The sequence below is a fragment of the Astyanax mexicanus genome, chromosome 18 (genome assembly GCF_023375975.1).
Source record: "Astyanax mexicanus isolate ESR-SI-001 chromosome 18, AstMex3_surface, whole genome shotgun sequence".
Classification (NCBI taxonomy): domain Eukaryota; kingdom Metazoa; phylum Chordata; class Actinopteri; order Characiformes; family Acestrorhamphidae; genus Astyanax; species Astyanax mexicanus.
In genome coordinates this window covers 2,467,980-2,493,446 of record NC_064425.1, presented here as the reverse complement: position 1 = coordinate 2,493,446, position 25,467 = coordinate 2,467,980, and the positions used below count along the sequence as shown (strand labels likewise).

The 25,467-nt window shown below is 35.5% G+C and overlaps 2 protein-coding genes across 2 annotated transcripts in view; one reads left to right on the top strand and one right to left on the bottom strand.

Moving 5' to 3' along the window:
• hepacama (hepatic and glial cell adhesion molecule a) overlaps positions 1 to 24,307 on the top strand; it is a 44,696-nt gene extending 20,389 nt beyond the window's left edge. Inside the window, exons 4-7 of the mRNA XM_022675133.2 lie at positions 16,910 to 17,003; positions 18,846 to 18,901; positions 20,153 to 20,229; positions 21,144 to 24,307. Coding sequence (XP_022530854.2) covers positions 16,910 to 17,003; positions 18,846 to 18,901; positions 20,153 to 20,229; positions 21,144 to 21,473 — 557 coding nt within the window. The 3' untranslated portion in view covers positions 21,474 to 24,307. The remainder of the gene's footprint in view (positions 1 to 16,909; positions 17,004 to 18,845; positions 18,902 to 20,152; positions 20,230 to 21,143) is intronic.
• LOC125782614 (A-kinase anchor protein 1, mitochondrial-like) lies at positions 8 to 5,797 on the bottom strand. Its single transcript, XM_049467212.1, has 2 exons — positions 5,660 to 5,797; positions 8 to 1,468 (listed from the first exon to the last, which is right to left on the bottom strand). The coding sequence occupies exon 2, from the start codon at positions 1,394 to 1,396 to the stop codon at positions 173 to 175; it is 1,224 nt and encodes a 407-aa protein (XP_049323169.1). The 5' UTR covers positions 1,397 to 1,468; positions 5,660 to 5,797; the 3' UTR covers positions 8 to 172.
• Positions 24,308 to 25,467: the final 1,160 nt, after the last annotated feature.

Here is a 25,467-nt window from a genome sequence, read left to right as displayed (position 1 = left end):
ATTAAGATATTTTATATCTTTTTTATTGATCTTTTCTAATAGACAGTTATCTCAATTCAGAAAAAAATATCGAGATATAGTTTTTGATCCATATCGCCCAGCCTTACTGGCCGATGTCCACAATCTCTGGTTGGTCCTCGCAGGTCGATGGATCCTGGAGCTGTGTTTTTGGTCATTCACGTCTCGGTGTGTAAGGTGGCAAATCCACATCAGATGTTTTGAACCACTCTATAATCATGGCTGCAGCTGTGCCGATTTGCTCCTCTTTACCATCTACACTAATTATCTCGAATTCTTCAGAGCTTGCCGGTGTTATAATATCTATCTTGGCTCCAGATTTCTTCATTAAGGACTTCAAGTTGCATCCCCTAGGCCCTATGATGCTCCCAACCAGACGCTTTGGCACCCTTGCCTCCCACACAAACTTGTCCACAGTCTCTGGTTGGTCTTGGCTGGTCGATGGATCCTGGATCTGTGTCCTTGGTAATCTAGGTCTCGGTGTAAAAGATGGCAGATCCAGTTCACATTTTTTAAACCACTCTGTAATCATAGCTGCAGCTGTGCTCATTTGCTCCTCTGTTCCGGCAACAAGAATGATCTTGAATTCTTTAGAGCTTGCCGGTGTTATAATATCTATCTTTGCTCCAGATTTCTTCTTTAGGAAGTTTATGTGCCGTCCTTTCTGTCCAATGAACCTTCCAACCAGAGACTGTGGCACCCTCACCTCCCACAGTAAACGGATGGAGCTCTTCTTCAGAGGCTGGCACTTTTTGACAAACGGCTTCTCCTGGCAGGTCGATGGGTCCTGGGGCTCCTGGAGCTCCTCGACCCCCTCACTGCTCTGAGCTGGCTGGCTGATGTCCACAATCTCTGGCTTGTCCTGGCAGGTCACTGGATCCTGGAGCTCCTCGACCCCCTCACTGCTCTGAGCTGGCTGGCTGATGTCCACAATCTCTGGCTCGTCCTGGCAGGTCACTGGATCCTGGAGCTCCTCGACCCCCTCACAGCTCTGATCTGGTTGGCCGATGCCCATAATCTCTGGCTCGTCCTGGCAGGTCGATGGGTCCTGGAGCTCCTCAAACCCCTCACAGCTCTGATCTGGTTGGCCGATGTCCATAATCTCTGGCTCGTCCTGGCAGGTCGATGGGTCCTGGAGCTCCTGGAGCTCCTCGACCCCCTCACAGCTCTGATCTGGCTGGCCGATGTCCACAATCTCTGGTTCGGCCTGGCAGGTCGATGGGTCCTGGAGATTCTGGAGCTCCTCGACACCCTCACAGCTCTGCTCTGGCTGGCCGATGTTCACGATCTCTGGCTCGTCCTGGCAGGTCACTGGATCCTGGGGGCCCTGGAGCTCCTCGAAACCCTCAATGCTCAGATCTGGCTGGCCGATGTCCATAATCTCTGGCTCGTCCTGGCAGGTCACTGGATCCTAGAGCTGCTCGATCTCCTCACAGCTCTCCACAATGGCCTGGACTTCTTCTAAGCTATCAGAGACAGGTGCTCTGGTCGCGATGGACCGAGCACACTGTTCATCTTTCTCTGTGAGCTCTGAAAGCTCTACAGTAGAAACAGTTCCGTCTTTTGTCTCAGGCTTAGAGCTACGTGAGGTGTACCACCACCACAAGCACCCAGCAAGTGCCAGCGCACCTGGAACAACCAACGCTTTGAACGGTAGAGACATTTCTCGACAATCGAAATCCCGAACCTCTCTCTCGAACGCTGAACCGAACAATGCTAAAAAACTCTAGTGCGTCTCTATTTATACTGTGCGCCTGTGATGTCATCACAGTTAGAACTCGAAAAGGACCAATAAGAGTGCTGATGACATCACTGTTAGAATGTTAGAACATTTTGAACAATCGGAATGCTAATGACATCACTGTTAGAATGTTAGAACATTTTGACCAGTCGGGCTGCTGATGACATCACTGTTAGAATGTTAGAACATTTTGACCAATCGGAATGCTGATGACATCACCTTTGGGACACGCAGGCTATCGAAATGCTGATAATATTCAAACATTTTAAAGCACACAGTAATGCTGTGTCTAAATACAATAAAGAAAAACCCAACCAGTTCTCATTCAAGCCTGATTATGGGTCCCTTCAAGGGCCATTAAGGGTGCAGAACTTATTCTTAGTCCTTAGTCCTGGAAAATATCATGCACTTTCAGAGGAGAGTGTTTAAAATATATTTGTTTGCTTTTAAAATTTTGTTATTTATAGGTATATGTTTAAGCAAAATGAACATTATGTTTTTATTCTATAAATTACAGACAACATTCAAACCCTGGTGAAAAAAAAATATACTTAATTGTACTTAAATCATATTGACAAACGTCTAAGTATGCTGTAAGTATAGTAACAGATTGCTGTACTTACCTAAAATATATCAAAAGTACATTAATGTAATGCTTTTATCAGTACCACTTTAAAATAAGATTACCTTTATTAACCCTTGTGTGGTGTTCGGGTCTGTGGGACCCGTTTTCATTTTTCATCAAATGATACTAAAAAAATATTTTTTCTAACTCAAACTCATTGGCATTGGCTCATTTTTTGTGAAAAACATATATCAAAACACATTTTCGAGAAAAACACACTGTACACCCCCCCCCCCCCCCCCCCCTACACATTTATATTACATACAGTATGTTTGGCCAAGGGCTAATAAATATTGCTTCATTTGTAAATTTGAAACTAAACAAATGTTCTACTCATATCTTGAGTTTAATTCATTTTCTTTTACATTTTATTAAAAAATAATAAAAGGTAAAGGCCAAATATTAACCATGTAATCAGTTTATATTGCTTGCAATTTAGGTGAAGCAAGCATGTGTAAAGCATTTTAATGTAAAATTAAAATTGCTGAATTAACGACAAGTAACAAAGTAAACGAGTAACAAAATTTGAACACCACACAAGGGTGAAGGGGTTATGAATGGTTTATAAAGGAGATTATTAATGTTTATTAATTAGGCTGCAAATACTTTAAAACTCATTAATAAGAAGTTAATGAATAAATAACAACATAGATTAAAAAAATGGCAAAGTAGTGATTCCACACTCATTTCCACTGTCAAACCTCAGCTATCTCTAGATAGTTTTTCATCAATCAGCATTAAACTTGTCATATTAATATATTTGTATGTATGTTTAACTATTTACTATAAATTAAATGATTAAAAAACAAAAGATCACTGTTGCCTTTTCAATTAATGTGTTGTATCTCCTTATCAATGGTTTTAAGGCATTTACAACCTAATCAACAATACTTAATAATCTAAATTATAAACCATTTATAAACCCTTTATAAGGGTAATCTTATTTTAGTAAGTGGTAACCTTTTATCAAATGTTTGAAAGTTAACTTTAACCATACTTTTAAAAGTAAAGTAAAAAAGGATTATTTTCTTCTTTATTTTGTATTTTATAAATTCTTTACTATTTATGTGTCAATTTGTTTTTATGGTCTTTTAAAATTTACTATTTTTGTACATATCTGTTTTATTCGTATATATTAAATGTTGAATATTTTAAAACAAATTGACACATAAAAAGTAAAGAATTTATATAATACAAATTAAGAAGAAGATAATAATAGTAAAAGTAAAGTAAAATGATAAGAACTGATAAAATGAATAATAATCAACTAAGAACATAAGAATCAAAATATAAAACATTCGAATAACAAAATAAAGAATAAAAATAAATTAAATAACTAAAAAATTAAAATAATAAGAAAAAGCAAACTAATAAATAAAAAGTAATTTAAAACAATCACAAGCTTTCTGATGGTGATTAGAAACTAGTTCAAAATGATTCAGTCATCTCACCGAGTTTAAACTGAAATGTTAATGTTTAATAATATAATTTGGGATGCATTAGGCTCCCTAGTGATTCATCTGCTTATATGCTTTTTCAAGTGCACACAAAATCTAAATAAGTAAATAAAAATAAATTAATTAAAATGTGTAAAGAAATAAATAAAAGAAACAAAGAAATAAATCAATACAATATTACAATAAATCAAAATACACTCACAATAATTCATATACTAAAAAAGGGTTGAGAACCCTGATCTAAAAGAACAAGAGTCTCCTACAAACCAAGTTTAAATGTATGTTCACACCATATTGAAGGCACCAGATAAAGATATTGGGTAATTAATTAATTAACCCAACCACCCACCAACACATCTAAAAAACCCACCCACCCATCTATCCACCCACCCGCCCACCAACATATCTATCTATCCATCCATCCATCCATCTTGTATGCATTGTATTATATGTAAATCAATATCGCTTTCTCTAGTTAGAAATTAGAGATTGTGAAATTCATTATTTGATTATTTATATGAGACTGATTTTAATTAATTAATCAACCCATCAACATATCTATCCATCCATCTATTTATCCACCCACCCACATATCTATCCATCCACCCAACTCAAGTTTATTTTTTATCAGTTTTTTTATATTTAATTCACTATTTTAAAATTTAAAATAATTCACTTAAATCCAGAGATTAAGATATTTTATAGCTTTTTATTGATCTTTTCTAAAAGAGTTACACACACACACACAAGCACACAGACTGAAAGAATGATCTCGTAGTTTTAATCTCTTGTAGTCCTCATCGTCGCAATGGTAATAATACCGGTCTAGGTGTGTAAGACGGCAAATAATATCGAGATATAGTTTTTGATCCATATCGCCCAGCCCTACTGGCCGATGTCCACAATCTCTGGTTCTTCCTGGCAGGTCAATGGATCCAGGAGCTCCTCAATCTTCTCAGAGCTTTGAGATGGCTGGCCGATGTCCACAATTTCTGGTTGGTCCTCGCAGGTCGATGGATCCTGGAGCTGTGTTTTTGGTAATCCATTTCTCGGTAGGTAAGCTGGCCAATGTGCTACAGATTTTTTAATCCACTCTATAATCATGGCTGCGGCTGTGCAAATTTGCTCCTCGTTACCATTTACACGAATGATCTCGCATTCTCCAAATCTTGACGGTGATAGATATATCTTGGCTCCAGATTTCTTGAATATCCTGTGCCGTACTTTCGGTGCACCGAAACTCCAAACCAGACCCTGTGGATATCCCGCTTCTGCCGCTGTCATAATATCTATCTTGGCTCCAGATTTCTCCATTAAGGACTTCACGTGCAATCCCCCAGGTCCTTTGAACTTCTCAAGCAGAAGCGTTGGCAGCCTTGCCTCCCACATAAACTTGCCCACAGTTTCTGGTTGGTCCTGGCAGGTCACTGGATCCTGGAGCTCCTCAACCCCCTCACTGCTCTGAGCTGGTTGGCCGATGTTCACGATCTCTGGCTCGTCCTGGCAGGTCAGTGGGTCCTGGAGCTCCTCGATCCCCTCACTGCTCAGATCTGGCTGGCCGATGTCCACGATCTCTGGCTCGTCCTGGCAGGTCAGTGGGTCCTGGAGCTCCTCAACCCCCCCACAGCTCTGATCTGGCTGGTCGATGTCCACAATCTCTGGTTCGGCCTGGCAGGTCGATGGGTCCTGGAGATTCTGGAGCCCCTCGACCCCCTCACAGCTCTGCTCTGGCTGGCCGATGTTCACGATCTCTGGCTCGTCCTGGCAGGTCACTGGATCCTGGAGCTGCTTGATCTCCTCACAGCTCTCCACAATGACCTGGACTTCATCTAAGCTATCAGAAACAGGTGCTCTGGTCGCGATGGATCGAGCACACTGTTCATCTTTCTCTGTGAGCTCTGAAAGCTCTACAGTAGAAACAGTTCCGTCTTTTGTCTCAGGCTTAGAGCTACGTGAGGTGTACCACCACCACAAGCACCCAGCAAGTGCCAGCGCACCTGGAACAACCAACGCTTTGAACGGTAGAGACATTTCTCGACAATCGAAATCCCGAACCTCTCTCTCGAATGCTGAGTTTTTTAACTCTAGTGCGCCTCTATTTATACTGTGCGCCTGTGATGACATCACTGTTAGAACTCGAAAAGGACCATTCGGAATGCTGATGACATCACTGTTAGAATGTTAGAACATTTTGACCAATCGGAATGCTGATGACATCACTGTTAGGCTGTTAGAACATTTTGACCAGTCGGAATGCTGATGACATCACTGTTAGAATGTTAGCGCATTTTGACCAATCGGAATGCTGATGACATCACCTTTGGGACACGCAGGCTATCGAAATGCTGATAATATTCGAACATTTTAAAGCACACAGTAATGCTGTGTCTAAATACAATAAAGAAAAACCCAACCAGTTCTCATTCAAGCCTGATTATGGGTCCCTTCAAGGGCCATTAAAGGTGTAGAACTTATTCTTAGTCCTTAGTCCTGGAAAATATCATGCACTTTCAGAGGAGAGTGTTTAAAATATATTTGTTTGCTTTTAACTGCCAAAATTAAAAATAAATAAATAAAAACTAGTAAATCACTCAATAAAAGTAATATGGTGGATAAAAACTGTAACAAAAATTAATTAATGTAAAAATAAATACATATACTTTAAAAGAAATGTCCTAATATATTGTTATTTAAGGATTTCTTTATTAACATTATTTAATTTTTCTTTTGATTTATTTGTTTATTTATTTATTTTACATGACTATTTATTTCTGCATTCATTTATTTCACGATTTATTTATTTCTGCATTCATTTATTTCCCAAATTATTTATTTCTGCATTCATTTATTTCACGATTTATTTATTTCTGCTGTCAGGTTAGCAGCAGCAGGGAGGATGTGAGGCGGACATAAATGCAGGTAAATTTATTTATACGTAAACAAACAAACAAAAACTAAACTCAAAACAAGATACATAAAGAGAAAGGACTACTGGAACTAACATAAAATAAACTATAAAACAGAAAACAAAGAAACAGCAACCTGACGGCGTGAAACACACACACACAAGACCAGACAACCACATGCTCAAACACACAGGCTTAAATACACACAAAGGGAATGGGAAACACCTGTGAACACTGATGAACGGGCGGAGCTACAAATAGAAACAGGTGGGAGCATTAAAGACATGGGCGGAGACGAGGGGAGAGCCATGTGCTCGGAGCATACAAACAAAAGAAGGGAAGAACATGGAGGCTGACAAGGGGCAGGACAAGGATGTGACATCTGCATTCATTTATTTCCCAAATTATTTATTTCTGCATTCATTTATTTCCCAAATTATTTCTGTATTCATTTATTTCCCGATTTATTTATTTCTGTATTCATTTATTTCCCAAATTATTTCTGTATTCATTTATTTCCTGATTTATTTATTTCTGTATTCATTTATTTCCCGAATTATTTCTGTATTCATTTATTTCCCGATTTATTTATTTATGTATTCATTTATTTCCTGATTTATTTATTTCTGTATTCATTTATTTCCTGATTTATTTATTTCTGTATTCATTTATTTCCCGAATTATTCATTTCTGTATTCATTTATTTCCCAATTTATTTATTTATGTATTCATTTATTTCCCGATTTATTTATTTCTGCATTCATTTATTTCTGTTTTTCCTTGTGCTTATATTATAATGAAGGGGCGTGTTTTTCACAGAGAAAGAGGAGCTGATGTGAGTAAGTTAGAAGAGTCCAGGAGCTGAAATGTGGGGGTGAAGGTCGGTATTGGATCTTCTTAGAGAGGCAGCTGCTCGCCTTCATGAAATGGATCAGAGTATGTTTTACTATCTAAGTGATCTTTATTAAATAATCTTTATAAATCTCATTCACTAAACGGCCACGTTCAGACCAAGTTCTTGAGCGCTAGGTAAATACATGTAAAAGATAACCTGAATTAGCGTTATGCTAGCACAGGGGTACTCGAGCTCCGGCCTGGATCCAAACCTAAATGAGGTGGACTAAGCATATACCTTACGTGATCATAGTCCAGTTACGGAGAGAAAAATACTTAGATATGCAGTACAAAGAAACGTTTAAAACCAGTAAACCAAACTTATTATTGGATAATAATTTGATTTACTGGTTTTATAGGACTCCAAAATGTGGTTTATGCACAACCAAATAGACATTTTTTCTAAGTTTGGTATCCAATTACACCAAAATGATACAGTTATATTCTGTGTTACTCTCGTCACTAATAGTGTGTAATGTGTTCTTTAAGGCTGTCTTGGTGGCATTGGATAACAATTTGATTTGCTGGTTTTATAGGATTTTGAAATGTTGTTTATGCAAAAACAAATAGACATTTTTCCTAAGTTTGGCATCCAATTACTCCAAAATGATACAGTAATATCACTTCAAACATATATCTGGGATACATGAGAATAAGATCTCTAAGAATTTAGTGCTGTGATATGATAACCATTGATTTGCTTATTTAATAGCTCTCCAAAATCTCCAAAACGTTACACTGTTCTACAGATAAGCAGTGGTCTTTCTGGTGTATATTTGTGGATTAGACCTCGTTAAATTATATTTATTTGGGTGTAAAACTAGTTTCTGGTCCATTTTAAGTCTCTGCACGAGAAGCGCTTCAGTCCCTGCTCCTCCGGGTGCGCTGTGCACGCTGCTACAGTAAAACACGGTTTAGATGCGCACTCGAGTTTTCGGTGTAGATAGCGCGACCGAGCGTTTTCTAAGTGCAGATGGCGTGACCACAGTTGAATTTAGCCTACTGTTAGGAAAACGTTTCTTTGTACTGCATATCTAAGTATTTTTCTCTCCGTAACTGGACTATGATCACGTAAGGTATATGCTTAGTCCACCTCATTTAGGTTTGGATCCAGGCCGGAGCTCGAGTACCCCTGTGCTAGCATAACGCTAATTCAGGTTATCTTTTACATGTATTTACCTAGCGCTCAAGAACTTGGTCTGAACGTGGCCGTTTAGTGAATGAGATTTATAAAGATTATTTAATAAAGATCTCTTAGATAGTAAAACATACTCTGATCCATTTCATGAAGGCGAGCAGCTGCCTCTCTAAGAAGATCCGATACCGACCTTCACCCCCACATTTCAGCTCCTGGACTCTTCTAACTTACTCACATCAGCTCCTCTTTCTCTGGGCTTGACTGCCAAGCCGGTATGTGAAAAACACACCTCTTCATTATAATATAAGCACAAGGAAAAACAGAAATAAATGAATGCAGAAATAAATAAATCGGGAAATAAATGAATGCAGAAATAAATAAATCGGGAAATAAATGAATACAGAAATAAATAATTTGGGAAATAAATGAATGCAGAAATAAATAATTTGGGAAATAAATGAATGCAGAAATAAATAAATCGGGAAATAAATTAATACAGAAATAAATAATTCGGGAAATAAATGAATGCAGAAATAAATAAATCGGGAAATAAATGAATACAGAAATAAATAATTCGGGAAATAAATGAATGCAGAAATAAATAATTTGGGAAATAAATGAATGCAGAAATAAATAAATCGGGAAATAAATGAATGCAGAAATAAATAATTTGGGAAATAAATGAATGCAGAAATAAATAATTCGGGAAATAAATGAATACAGAAATAAATAAATCGGGAAATAAATGAATGCATAAATAAATAATTTGGGAAATAAATGAATGCATAAATAAATAAATCGGGAAATAAATGAATGCAGAAATAAATAAATCGGGAAATAAATGAATGCAGAAATAAATAAATCGGGAAATAAATGAATGCAGAAATAAATAAATCGGGAAATAAATGAATGCAGAAATAAATAAATCGGGAAATAAATGAATGCAGAAATAAATAAATCGGGAAATAAATGAATGCAGAAATAAATAAATCGGGAAATAAATGAATGCAGAAATAAATAAATCGGGAAATAAATGAATGCAGAAATAAATAAATCGGGGAAATAAATGAATGCAGAAATAAATAAATCAGGGAAATAAATGAATGCAGAAATAAATAGTCATGTAAATAAATAAACAAATAAATCAAAAGAAAAATTAAATAATGTTAATAAAGAAATCCATAACTAACAATTTATTAAGACATTTCTTTTAAAGTATATGTATTTATTTTTACATTAATTAATTATTTTTACAGTTTTTATCCTCCATATTACTTTTATTGAGTGATTTACTAGTTTTTATTTATTTATTTATTTTTAATTTTGGCAGTTTTGGTCCTCCATACCCTAGTGTTTCATCTGCTTATATGCTTATTAAAAACTAATGTATTTTACATACAGAACAAAATAAATATATTAAAGAAGATGAGCTGAAAACATGTAGGACTTACGAGGCTATTTTTAAAATGTAAGAAGTAGAAAATACAGATAATTGTGTGAAAATATAAGAAGTAGAAGTAAAAAGTCACCTAGAAAAATAATTACTTCAGTAAAGTATAGATAACCAACATTACTTAATTACTTAATGCCTCTGCAGGGTAACATTTGAGAGAAGCTATGACTGTAACAATACTAATACCAATAGTTTAAGTACTTTCACTTGGTAACCATTAAGAATGTAAAATATTTTACCTGTTAGGCCAGATTTCAACCAACCTCAAAACAAAATCACAAATAAGTAAATAAAAATAAATAAATTGAAATGTGTAAAGAAATAAATCAAAGAAACAAAGAAATAAATCAATCCAATATTACAATAAATCAAAATACACTCACAATAATTCATATACTAAAAAGGGGTTGAGAACCCTGATCTAAAAGAACAAGCGTCTCCTACAAACCAAGTTTAAATGTATGTTCACACCATATTGAAGGCACCAAATCAAGGTGCAACCATGGTTCTAAAGTCCATATGAATCACTAACAATCACTTTATTTGGTTTAAACTAAATTAATTCATTTTAAGGCAGGACCCTATGTTTTCACGACACTGCCACCTAGCGAAGTGCTCGTGGATACGATGGATTACAGTCCGAATGTGAGTTCGGAATATGAACCCAGTTTTATAGCCTAAATTTAATGTATTAAAATGTTCAGATGTTTTGAATTAGACATCAGTGCAATCAACACAGCATGTGACTGTACACACAGCCTAAAAAGTCCCTGGATTTTTGTGAGCGTGTGAATTTTAATAGTTAATTTTCCGATTGGTTAGTTAATAGTTGAATTTTGTTGGATTCTGTCAGAAACCTGTAAAGAACTCTTTTATGTGTTTTACACATTTTTACACATTTCCTTAACTATAATACTGAAATACAAATAGGTTATGTTTGTACCATAATTTGTGAGGTATTGAGAACATATCCCACCCACCAACATATCTATCCACCCACCCATCTTTTTATTTCATTTTTATTTTTTTCATTGTTTTATTTTTAATAGTTTTGATATTTGATATATATGATTTTATATCTATTATTATTTATTTTTATTTTTGTATTATATGTACATCAATATTGCTTTCTCTTTGTGATATTACATATTCAATTATTTATATGAAACTGATTTTTAATTAATTAATTAACCCATCAACATATCTATCCACCCATCCACCCACATATCTATCTGTCCACCCAACTCAAGTTTATTTTTTATCAGATTTTTATATTTAATTCACTATTTTACATTTTCTTATAATTTAAAATGATTCACTTTAATCCAAAGATTAAGATATTTTATAGCTTTTTTATTGATCTTTTCTAAAAGACAGTTACACACACACTCATAAGCACACAAACTGAAGGCTTGATCTCGATCTTCTCAGAGCTCTGAGTTGGCTGGCCGATGTCCACAATCTCTGGTTGGTCCTCGCAGGTCGATGGATCCTGGAGCTGTGTTTTTAGTCATTCACGTCTCGGTGTGTAAGGTGGCAAATCCACATCAGATGTTTTGAACCACTCTATAATCATGGCTGCAGCTGTGCCGATTTGCTCCTCTTTACCATCTACACTAATTATCTCGAATTCTTCAGAGCTTGCCGGTGTTATAATATCTATCTTGGCTCCAGATTTCTTCATTAAGGACTTCAAGTTGCATCCCCTAGGTCCTATGAAGCTCCCAACCAGACGCTTTGGCACCCTTGCCTCCCACACAAACTTGTCCACAGTCTCTGGTTGGTCTTGGCTGGTCGATGGATCCTGGATCTGTGTCCTTGGTAATCTAGGTCTCGGTGTAAAAGATGGCAGATCCAGTTCACATTTTTTAAACCACTCTGTAATCATAGCTGCAGCTGTGCTCATTTGCTCCTCTGTTCCGGCAACAAGAATGATCTTGAATTCTTTAGAGCTTGCCGGTGTTATAATATCTATCTTGGCTCCAGATTTCTTCTTTAGGAAGTTTATGTGCTGTCCTTTCTGTCCAATGAACCTTCCAACCAGAGACTGTGGCACCCTCACCTCCCACAGTAAACGGATGGAGCTCTTCTTCAGAGGCTGGCACTTTTTGACAAACGGCTTCTCCTGGCAGGTCGATGGGTCCTGGAGCTCCTGGAGCTCCTCGACCCCCTCACTGCTCTGAGCTGGCTGGCTGATGTCCACAATCTCTGGCTCGTCCTGGCAGGTCGATGGGTCCTGGAGCTCCTCAAACCCCTCACAGCTCTGATCTGGTTGATCGATGTCCATAATCTCTGGCTCGTCCTGGCAGGTCGATGGGTCCTGGAGCTCCTCAAACCCCTCACAGCTCTGATCTGGTTGGCCGATGTCCATAACCTCTGGCTCGTCCAGGCAGGTCGATGGGTCCTGGAGCTCCTCAAACCCCTGACAGCTCTGATCTGGTTGGTCGATGTCCATAATCTCTGGCTCGTCCTGGCAGGTCGATGGGTCCTGGAGCTCCTGGAGTTCCTCGACCCCCTCACTGCTCTGATCTGGTTGGTCGATGTCCATAATCTCTGGCTCGTCCTGGTAGGTCGATGGGTCCTGGAGCTCCTCAAACCCCTCACAGCTCTGATCTGGTTGGTCGATGTCCATAATCTCTGGCTCGTCCTGGTAGGTCGATGGGTCCTGGAGCTCCTCAAACCCCTCACAGCTCTGATCTGGTTGGTCGATGTCCATAATCTCTGGCTCGTCCTGGCAGGTCGATGGGTCCTGGAGCTCCTGGAGCTCCTCAAACCCTTCAATGCTCTGATCTGGCTGGCCGATGTCAACGATCTCTGGCTCGTCCTGGCAGGTCGATGGGTCCTGGAGCTCCTCAAACCCTTCAATGCTCTGATCTGGCTGGCCGATGTCCACGATCTCTGGCTCGTCCTGGCAGGTCGATGGGTCCTGGAGCTCCTCAACCTCCTCACAGCTCTGCTCTGGCTGGCCGATGTCCACAATCTCCGATTCGTCTCGGCAGGTCACTGGATCCTGGAGCTGCTTGATCTCCTCACAGCTCTCCACAATGGCCTGGACTTCATCTAAGCTATCAGAAACAGGTGCTCTGGTCGCGATGGACCGAGCACACTGTTCATCTTTCTCTGTGAGCTCTGAAAGCTCTACAGTAGAAACAGTTCCGTCTTTTGTCTCAGGCTTAGAGCTACGTGAGGTGTACCACCACCACAAGCACCCAGCAAGTGCCAGCGCACCTGGAACAACCAACACTTTGAACGGTAGAGACATTTCTCGACAATCGAAATCTCAAACCTCTTTAAACGCTGAACCGAACAATGCTATAAAACTCTAGTGCGTCTCTATTTATACTGTGCGCCTGTGATGTCATCACAGTTAGAACTCGAAAAGGACCAATAAGAGTGCTGATGACATCACTGTTAGAATGTTAGAACATTTTGACCAGTAGGGCTGCTGATGACATCACTGTTAGAATGTTAGCGCATTTTGACCAATCGGAATGCTGATGACATCACCTTTGGGACAGGCAGGCTATCGAAATGCTGATAATATTCGAACATTGTAAAGCACACAGTAATGCTGTGTCTAAATACAATAAAGAAAAAAACAACCAGTTCTCATTAAAGCCTGATTATGGGTCCCTTCAAGGGCCATTAAAGGTGTAGAACTTATTCTTAGTCCTTAGTCCTGGAAAATATCATGCACTTTCAGAGGAGAGTGTTTAAAATATATTTGATTGCTTTTAAACTTTTGTTATTTATAGGTATATGTTTAAGCAAAATGAACATTATGTTTTTATTCTATAAATTACAGACAACATTCAAACCCTGGTGAAAAAAAATATACTTAATTGTACTTAAAACATATTGACAAACGTCTAACTATGCTGTAAGTATAGTAACAGATTTCTGCACTTACCTAAACTATATCAAAAGTACATTAATGTAATGCTTTTATCAGTACCACTTTAAAATAAGATTACCTTTATTAAGGGGTTATGAATGGTTTATAAAGCAGATTATTAATGGTTATTAATTAGGCTGCAAATAATTTAAAACTCATTAATAAGAAGTTAATAAATAAATAAATAAATGACAACACAGATGAAAAAAATGTCTTATTAATATATTTGTTAGTATATTTAATTATTTACTATAAAGTGAATGACTAAACAAAGAACAGATCACTGTTGCCTTTTCAATGAATGTGTTGTAACTGCTTATCAGTGGTTTTAAGGCATTTACAACCTAATTAACAATACTTAATAATCTAAATTATAAACCATTTATAAACCATTTATAAGGGTGGCATTATTTTAAAGCGGTACTCTTTCATCAAATGTTTGAAAGTAAACTTTAACCATACATTTAAAAAAGTACATTAAAGTGTATTTTAAATAAATACACTACTATGAAGTACACTTTCATTTGAATGTAATTCAGTATACTTTAAAAAATACATATTTTCACATATACTTTTGTACATTTTAAGTAAAGTGTGTTAAAAACAACTGTTACAGTCGTTCACTTAAAGTACAATTTATCATGCCAGGTCCTAGAAGGTTAAAGCAATTGTATAACAAAGTCTTATTTGACAAATTGTGGCATCTATAGCTTAACTCCATGTTTCCCAGTACCTGAGTTGTAATATTAGCTTATTGATAAGTTGTTAATTGGTAACTTCAATAAAAGCAAAGTGGCTGAGATGTTTCTACTAGTGTGCAAAAAAAACTGAAAAAACATGAAATCAGACTGAAAATTGGATTACTCAGAGTTTAATCCTTGTTTTGGTGTATTTTTTTGGTGTTTTTGTGTATTTTTTCTCTGTTTTTGTCAGTTCCTCTTTTTCAGGTCTTATAACACAGTAATTATATCAGACAGACACATGCCCTGATCTCTTTTACTCCAGAAGACATACGGCTGCTCAAAAATATAATCTTTTAAAATGTAAAAGGAAGCAGAATTGTTATATTTTACTGGAACTGATCATGTTTTGGTAAAGATTTACCAAGCGCCTGTTTCTTTTTTTAAAAACTTATTTCAATAAATAAACATTGACTTTAAATATATTCACACCGAAGATACCTTTTTTATTTGTTTTTTCTTGATAATCACACCTCTAGGATACATGTAGATACTAAAAACCTGACACTCAGAGCAGCCTATACCTTTCAGTATTTTGATCATGTCCAATATGGCCAATAATATTTCAACTAATATCAAAACTCATTTACTATACTAGCTATTTATTTTCATCTGCTTATATTAACAACAACTGTTATAATAAAGAGTTATTCCACAAAATGATGAGAAAAACTTTTTTATTTAGGACACACAATGAAACCATGTACAAAAATGTACACTTTTTATGTCTAAATAAGTAAAAAAAATTAAAATGTGCAAGTAAAATTTAATAAAAACTATATAAAGTAGTGCGCACATCATACTTAGCTTTAGTTTGAGAAAAGCAGGTAGTTTCACACTTTTTATGTGGACACAATTTTGGGTCATTTACTGATATTATGTGGTTTAAAACTTCATCTAAATACTGTATGTGTGAAAAGTCTCTTTTTCAACACTTTAAGGAATCAGTGGCGATGATGATGTCATGCAATTTATTCAGAAACCTGGGAGTGAATGTTAATGCAACTGATTATGTGTTTTGAGCAAATGCATAGAGTAATAATGGAAGTATGAAACAATGAACTTTGAAGGAAATTGTATTTTTTGGGTGTTTCCCAATGGATTCTTGCAGATGCTTTAGAAAGAATAAGTTCTGCCCTTTCTAACCTTATATGGTTAATGCTGATGCGTAAAGACCCCACAGTCCAGAACCAGCACTAAATCCTGTGGGGTTCAGCATTCAGTCTGCTCACTTTGCCCTTTATAAAGCCCCCAGGTGCCCCATTCATTACAGCCCCCAAGAAACCTGGCAACCAAAGCAGACAATTGGGTCCTACTTGATGTAGTCCTCCTCCATACTGTGGCCCGGCTCTTCAGAGTGCATTGTAACCTGTTCAGTAGAGGTGATATGATTTTTCACCAGCACTGAGAGATATAGAGCTCTCAGTTTCTCTGAATCAGTTTCTCTGATTTTGCTATTTATACGTATATATTTGAGTAAAATAAACATTGTTGTTTTATTCTATAAACTACAGACAACATTTCTCCCAGATTCCAAATAAAAATGTTGTCATTTAGAGCATTTATTTGCAGAAAATAAGAAATGGCTGAAATAACAAAAAAAGATGCAGAGCTTTCAGATCGAAGTTTATATTCATAAAGTTTTAAGAGTTCAGAAATCAATATTTGGTGGAATTACTCTGGTTTTTAATCACAGTTTTTTAATGCATCTTGGCATCATGTTCTCCTCCACCAGTCTTACACACTGCTTTTGGATAACTTTATGCTGCTTTACTCCTGGTGTAAAAATTCAAGCAGTTCAGTTTGGTGGTTTGATGGTTTGTGATCATCTATCTTCCTCTTGATTATATTCCAGAGGTTTTCAATTTGGTAAAATCAAAGAAACTCATCATTTTTAAGTGCTTTCTTATTTTTTTTTCCAGAGCTGTACATATATATGTATATGTCTGTGTGTGTATGTGTGTAAAGTGGCACATGTTTGCCGAGCATGAGAATAACTCCATGACAACAGACCTCCTGCTTTTCTCTCCTTGTTTCTGCAGGACGGAGTTCTCTGTATATCATCCTTTCCACCGGTGGCATTTTCTTGCTGATAACCCTGGTGACGGTGTGTGCCTGCTGGAAGCCCTCCAAAAAGTAACCTCTATTCTCTTCTTTTACTTTTTGTTGCCTCTTTAGAAGAACAGCAGTTGAATTGTCTGGGTCATTTTACTGTGGTTGCAACCAGGTTGAAGTTTTTGAATGTTTGGTGATGTTTTATGGCCAAAAATAAAAGTCTCCACCTGGATTTAAGATTTAAGTAAGTAAATGATGTGGGGTTCGTTGATGCAGCAGTTGGTCTGCAGGTTTAGGTTCAGCAGCAGTATGTGCTGAAAGAATGAGGTCAGCTGACTACCTGAATATACTGAATATAGACCAGGTTATTCCATCAATGGATTTATTTTTTCTTCCCTGATGAAAACGGCCATATTCCAAGATGACAGTATCAGGATTGATGGGGCTGGAATTGTGAAAGAGTTCAGGGTTCAGGGAGAATGAGATCATCATTTTCACACATGGATTGAGAGAGTTCACCACAGAGTCCAGATCTTAACCTCATTGAGAATCTTTGGGATGTGCTGGATGGAGAAGAGCTGCTTTGTGCAGTGGTCAGACTCTACCATCATCAATGCTGCTGCAAGATCTTGGTGAAAAATTAATCCAGCAACACTGGATTGAATAATAAATAATACATCTTGTGACTTTGCAGAAGCTTATTGAAAAAATGCCATAGTGAATGCATAGTGAACGCGTATTATTGGCATAGTATGAGCAGGGTTCACACGGTCATGAAAAACCTGGAAAATTAGGGAATTTGAAAATAGCATTTTCTAGGCCTGGATAAGTTTTGGAAAAGTCATGGAAATCTGTTTCCGTTTATCGATGGAGAAAATCTATTTTAAGCTGATAAATACATAAGCCTACACAATGGAGCTCTCAGGATCTGACACACTTTTTATTATTAAAGAGTGTTTTAGTTGATTTTTAGGTTTTGTTGTCCATGTCTGCACTGATTTTTAAAAATCGTATGGTCATGAAAATGTATGGAAATTTATTGGTTAAAATGTGTATGAACCCTGTATGAGGCATATTGATATTTTGCATGCTAACATTTTAAAGCATACTACCTTAACAAGTAAAGTAAATGTGGGTTAAAACTAAATTTAATAAACATAGTATATTTAAAACCTTGTGTGTCAGTCTAGCAGAAGTACAGTAGATAATGTAATTATTTTTCCCTCATTCATAATTTATGGAAAAAATAATTGGATTTTTTGAAAACTGTGTCCAATCAAAAAGCTGTATACAAGCAAAAAAAAAAAAAAATGCACTCGGCTGAACAATCTGGAATAGTTGGAATTGTTTTAATATCTAGACTGGCATCATTTGGCTGGAATTGTCCATACCAACAAAAAAAGCATATCCACATTTAAGTAAATAGTTTTTTAATGTTTTAATGTAGTGCTGCATAGGGGTGGGCGATATGGCTCTAAAATAATATCACGATATTTCAGGGTATTTTTGCGATAACGATATACTTGGCGATATAGGAAAACAGAGAAATAATTAATTCATTTCAGGAATATAGTATAAGAGTATAACAGTATAATCATAATGTGGCAAAATAAATAATATAGCATAAAATAATATAATGCAGCAAATAATATTGCAGAATATTTAGTGCATGCATATAAACTGCAAACTAAAACAATTATACAATAAATACACCTAAAGCTTCACAGTAAATAATAGACTACTTTTAAGACAAACCATCCCTATTATCACAATATGGATTTTTAATATCATGATATTTCTGTGTCACAATATATTGTATACGATATAATATTGCCCACCCTAGTGCTGCATCAAAATGATATGAGTTTAATCTGTTCTGTTTCTCCATTAAAGGCAAGTTAATCTCTTTATCTGATTCTGTAGAAAAAGGCAACAGGCTGCCAGACTAAATGAAGAGGAGGTCGATGGCAATCATGAAGGTAATCACTTTCTACATCATTCAGAAAATGTATAAAATTAATTTATTGGACACTATGTTATTTGTGTATGTACATGGACCAGGCCTGTCATGATAACTATTTTTTTTTTCAGTGATATATTGTCACAAAAATAATTACAAAGGACAATACTTTTGTTTTTTAAAGACTATTTCATGCCACTGTTGTAATAATAATATGATTATATATAACATGCTTTAAAAGAACAATGAACATTTAATTATTGTATTATATAATTATCAATTTTATAAAACTATTTCTATATATGCATATTCAATGTTTTTTTTTGTCTAAAATATGCCAAGTTATATTTTTATTTTTTCAAGAAGACACAGAGCTGAAATTGATCAAATTTACTGTCGTGCAATTTATTAAACAAATGGATAAATAATCAATCTAACAAAATTTTAAAAAGTGGTTTACACTAACTAATATTCACACTATAACTCACTTCTGTTACTGGAACTCACTGCTGTTACTCTTTACGTTTTAAGTAACTGGACTGAAAGTAACTGGAATGAGTTTGTAGCATAGAAATAGCTAAACAGCGGCTATGCTAATAGCATGAGGACACTGAGCAAATTCTATTGATTTTCCCAAAAATTGTATTATAAAAATAAACCAATAAGATGTAAGAATTAATGTAGGTAACAGGACTGAGTGTTGATATTGAGCTCCTCCTCAGTCATCGATACAATAAGATCAAATATACAGAAAAAAACTAATGAGGGAACTTAATGTTGGTCTTCCCATGATCTTCAGAAAAAAAAAACTGCAGAGGTCACTTCCTGTTGTAGATGTGACTTCCTGTTGTAGAATATTTCAGATGGTTCAGATGATCAGGGTAATGTGTTACAGTAACAGGACTGAGTGAAACCCAGGGACACAACTAACTAAAATGTGTATTTTAACTTAAATATTATGGATTTATTATGAAAAAATATTTTTAAAGCATACATGGGATTTGGAGTCAAAAAATACATCTCTGAAGGATTTTAATATTTATATTTCATGGTAAAGTTTATAGTTACGTAACACGTAACATGCTGTTTTTTTCGTGTTCTAATTTTGCGATTAGGTCAGTGTACAAAACACTATGCTTAATAATAAAATGTATTTTAAAGTTATTTTGTATGAACATTTATACATGTAATTTCCTGGGGACAGAAATGGCACAGATTCAGCAGAATATGCTGTATAACATTGATCTCTATGCATATTAATACTTTGCAGTTGCAGTTGACATTGTGCCGGGAAGAAATTATCATACTCGCAGAAAACCTGGTGGTTTGTATGTTCTGAAAGAGACGGTAAGTTAAAGAGTAAAGTTTATGATATAGCATGAGTGTTTTTACTTTATATTGGGAAAATCTGCTTTTAGCTACAGAACAGCACCAGTGAGCTAGAATTCACTACAGGACACTCTAAAACTCACTAAAGCTCACTGGAGTCACCAAATCATTTTAAACATTTAATATTTAACCACCTTCAGACAGCTCGTACCTGTTTTACTTAATCTTATTTATTCTTTTTTTTATTCTTTTAGTTATTCTTTTAGTTTATAATTTCCTTTTTATTTGTTTCTTAATTTATTATTATTATTATTATTATTATTTATTTATTATTATTTCTTTTTATAGTTTTGTATTATTGCTTTTTAACTTATTTTGATTTTCTTTTATTATTATTACTGTTTTTTATTATTATTATTATTGCTTTTATTTATTTGTATTTTTTTAGTTCATTTATTTATTTATATTTTGATTGTATTATGTAAAAGTTCATTTAAAAAGCTAATTTTAACTAATTTTTGTTGTATTAATCTTATTTTCTTTTGATCTTAATTTTTTATCAATTAAACCAAGCTTTATTATAATCATTATTTCTATTATTTTATTCTAATTCTATTTTTATTTTTTATCTATTTTATTTGTTTATTTTTTCACTGTTATTTTAAAATAATTAAATTTAGCTATTGTTTTCTTTGTCATGTGAATCCTTGTGTTCGTAAATGCTCGGCTACATTAAAAATGAGGGTTGCCCTCAATGTACATCCAAGTCAAAATAAAGGTTGGTTGATTGATCGATAGATAGATAGATAGATAGATAGATAGATAGATAGATAGATAGATAGATAGATAGATAGATAAATAGATAGATAGATAGATAGATTGATTGATATTTGTTTATTTTATTGATTGTATCTTTACTTTACTTTCTGCAGGAGTTTCCAGAAGGAGATGATGAAGCTCCATGTAGCTACATCCACCCTTTAAACACAACCCTCAGCCAATCGTACTACCCCAGCACCTTTCCACTTCCTGCCCACGCTCCCGAGGCCTACATCCACTCAGGAAGAAGATACCCCAGCACCCCTGTCCCCTCCCCCCCCACCACACCTCACTCTCCCACCCCCACACCTCCAGCATCCTCTCCAACACACCTGGCCAGCCTACCACGGAAGCCCCGCCCACCTGCTGCCAGCCCCACCCCTTCACACACTACAGAAGAACTGCCCATCACACAGGAGATGGCCACTCATAGTCGTATATAATCAGCAAGAGGAGAGAGAGACAGACAGGCAGGTCAAAACAGCATTACAGATCACAGACAAAATAATGGAAATACCCAACAAACACAGCTCTGAACATTTGTTGTTTTATTCTATAAACTACAGACAACATTTCTCCCAAATTCCAAATAAAAATATTCTCATTTAGATCATTTATTTGCAGAAAATGAGAAATGACTGAAATAATAAAAAAAAGATGCAGAGCTTTCAGACCTCAAATAATACAAAGAAAACAAGTTCAAATTCATAAAGTTTTAAGAGTTTAGAAATCAATATTTGGTGGAATAACCCTGGTTTTAATCACATTTTTTTTCATGCATCTTGGCATCATGTTCTCCTCCACCAGTCTTACACACTGCTTTTGGATAACTTTATGCCTTATGCCTTAGGTTTTTAATTTGGTAAATTGATGTGGCTTGCAAAAAAAATCAGTGATGTGATCTGAAGTTTAAAAACTGCATATATATCCTTGTGGAAAAAAAAGTATACTTAAATTATGCTGAATTAGGACTGTACTTGAGTCATGCAATTTTATAATCACTAATTTGTTCTTTATTACTATTTGTTTGTAATTAAAATTGTATAAATTTGCACTAAATCAATACTGAGTATACTAGTCGCATCTTATTTTTGCCACTATTCAATACAGTTTGATTATATTTGTGTGAGCTGTGTCTAAATAAACAATAAAAACATATTAAAAGTCTGATTAAAGTATACATGAACCATCACATATTTTTTTTAGAAGTAACATATATAAAATGGTAAAAACAAAAACAAGATATTTAATAATTACAAGCATTAGCTGCTTAAGTTATTTTATTTTATTATACACAACTGAAGAAAAGTTTTAAACACATAAAAGGTTCATCAGCACAGTTTAATTTGTCTATTTTGCTAGCAAATTTCACCGAAGTACGGTTTTATTGCAGAAATATCGACTCCTGGGACACATTTAGCAAAATTCTAATTTTATCATAAAAAGCACCACAATAAAGTATACTTTTTAAAAAGTATACTGAAATACAGATTAAGTAAGTTAAAATGTAAATATATTGAGAAAAAGTATACTTACATTATTTGCATATAATTCAAGTACATATTATTATTATTATATTAAAATATACAACTTTTTCACTAGGGCTAGCTTTACAGAGGTGATATAATGCCACTTAGAACCCAAATTCTCCCGGAAACAAATCCTCCTGGGTGAAAAATGGTACTATTGTCAGGTGATTCAACATTTATACTTCTCTATCTGGATTCTTCTTTTAAGAATATCAAAAAATACATATCTTCAGCTGTTCAGCGTGAAAGTTTAGACCAGGGGTGCCCAAACTTTTTTTGTTGGGGGCCAGAAGGAGAAATATATTTGAACTCATGGGCCACAGACTCTATAATAAAACAAATAATGAAATATACCACTTTAAATAATACATTTTCCTGATTACTTTCATTTACACACCATTTTACTTCACTTACTATCTTTATATTTGACAGTGTTGTGTAAACTAAGATTTTTCAGATTGATGTTTTATTTAATGATGTCTCTTAATATTAAACTTCTTAATTACGGTCAACTTTTAGACTCTTTTGCTCCGTTTTTCTGCGCTAGAAATGCGCACTCTCTCCGCTTTTAGACTCTTTGGCCCGTTTTTCTGTGCTAGAAATGCACACCCTCTCCGCTTTTAGACTCTTTGGCCCGTTTTTCTGTGCTAGAAATGCGCACTCTCTCTGCTTTTAGACTCTTTGGCCCGTTTTTCTGCGCTAGAAATGCGCACTCTCTCCGCTTTTAGACTCTTTGGCCCGTTTTTCTGTGCTAGAAATGCGCACTCTCTCTGCTTTTAGACTCTTTGGCCCGTTTTTCTGCGCTAGAAATGCGCACTCTCTCCGCTTTTAGACTCTTTGGCCCGTTTTTCTGCGCTAGAAATGCGCACTCTCTCCGCTTTTAGACTCTTTGGCCCGTTTTTCTGCGCTAGAAATGCGCACCCTCTCCGCTTTTAGACTCTTTGCTCCGTTTTTCTGCGCTAGAAATGCACACTCTCTCCGCTTTTAGACTCTTTGGTCCGTTTTTCTGCGCTAGAAATGCGCACTCTCTCCGCTTTTAGACTCTTTGGCCCGTTTCTGACACCTAGCGTTCAAACTTTGAATCTCACATTATAAAAACCTGCTTAACAGCGGGCCAACTTTCATTCTATTTCTAAAATACCTCGCGGGCCGCTCCAAAAAAGGAAACGGGACGCAAATGGCCCGCGGGCCGTAGTTTGGACACCCCGGTGTAGACCTTCCTGAAGCTTGGCTCCTTTTTTTATAGTAAAAAAAAAATTACATTAAATAAGTACACGATCAAAAAACATTATTTTATATAGTATCCATTATTCTGTCTGTGTTCTGTATTGCAGTTACTGTATGAGGTGTGAAGCGGCTCCACCAGTAACTTCAGTATTTTCATGTTTTGTATATGGATGAAGTGTTTATATGTGTTTAAAAACTGGTTTCATAGTTTTTTTGTGTGTGTTTTTAGTTGTTTTTTTTTTTTTTGTCTAGATCATATTTTTAACACTGGTGTACAAAAAAAGGCTGTTTTATAATATAGATTTAACCATACACCATTTTACACAATGTCATTTTACTATAAAGATATGAAGATTTGTACTTAGATTGATTGTAAATATGTTGTAATATGTGTCTATATTACTATGACCTTTTCCTGTTTTATCCACAGTCACCCAGAGGCCTTAAAATCCCAGTAAAATGTTCTGGATGTAATTTGTGAAGATAGAATATGAGCAATAAAATTGAAATAAATGATTAAATCATTATTATCATCATCATTTGTTGAATGTAACTGATATATGGGACATCAGATGCTGTAGGATTATATTTTATTAAAACACTGAACTATTACATTATGTTGTTTGTAAAAAAAAAATGCAATTTTAAGATGGTATAGTTTTGATATTAGGATGCAAAACAGTTTTTTGTTTTTTAAGTCAAGTCAAGCAGTTTTATTGAAATTGAAATTATGTTACTCTTTTTCCCAAAAGTTACAGCAATACAATACAATTTTAAATATAAAATTCATAAATATAAAAATTATAAATATAAAATATAGCCGCAAGCGGCAATCATCGGGTTCAAGCACCAACTTGCACAATGGTGCCTACTGGAGCATTGAATGGTGATGTGTAAGAAGGTCTAATATGATTGGAGATGCCCTGTCACATTTAGAAATTATCAAGTTTTTCACCTGTTATTAATGTTGAGCAGAGGCCTTTCAACATGATCAGTGCTTAAATTCACATGTAAATCTAGTGAACTTTGTAGGATATTCATTAAGTGAGTTAGAACTAGTCAAAAGGTGTCTACATGTTATTGGTATTGATCAGGTGGCTTCAACCAGAATGTTCACAAAGTGGTATTCAGATTGACCTTTGAACCTTTGCAGAACAAGCTGAAATGTTTGACCAAACAAGTTTAAATTAACACAAAGGAGTGAATGTTCTGATGTGACATGTAATTACGAAGTTATTATAAATCTAGTTCTGAATTAAATGGCGCTTCATCAAGCACCAACTAGCACAATGGTGCCTACTAGAGCATAGGATGGTGATGTGTAAGAAGGTCTAACACAATTGGAGACATTCTGTCACATTTAAAATGATCAAAAGTCTTTCACCTGTTATTAATGTTGAGAAGAGGCACAAAGGAGTGAATGTTCTGATATGACATGTAATGTCAAGTTATTCTTAATCTAGTTCTGTATTAAATGGCGCTTCATCAGAGTGATATTGTACAGAGGTCTTTAACATTGTGAGATTACAGCAAATACTGCAGAGTTACAGCAATTTAGGTTAGAAATTCCAAGGACGCACAGATTGCTTGATGCCTGGAGAGTATTGTATGTGAAATTTTCACAAATGTTTGTAATGAACATTTACCTAGAGACTCTACAGTGTGCAGCAAGACTGAAATG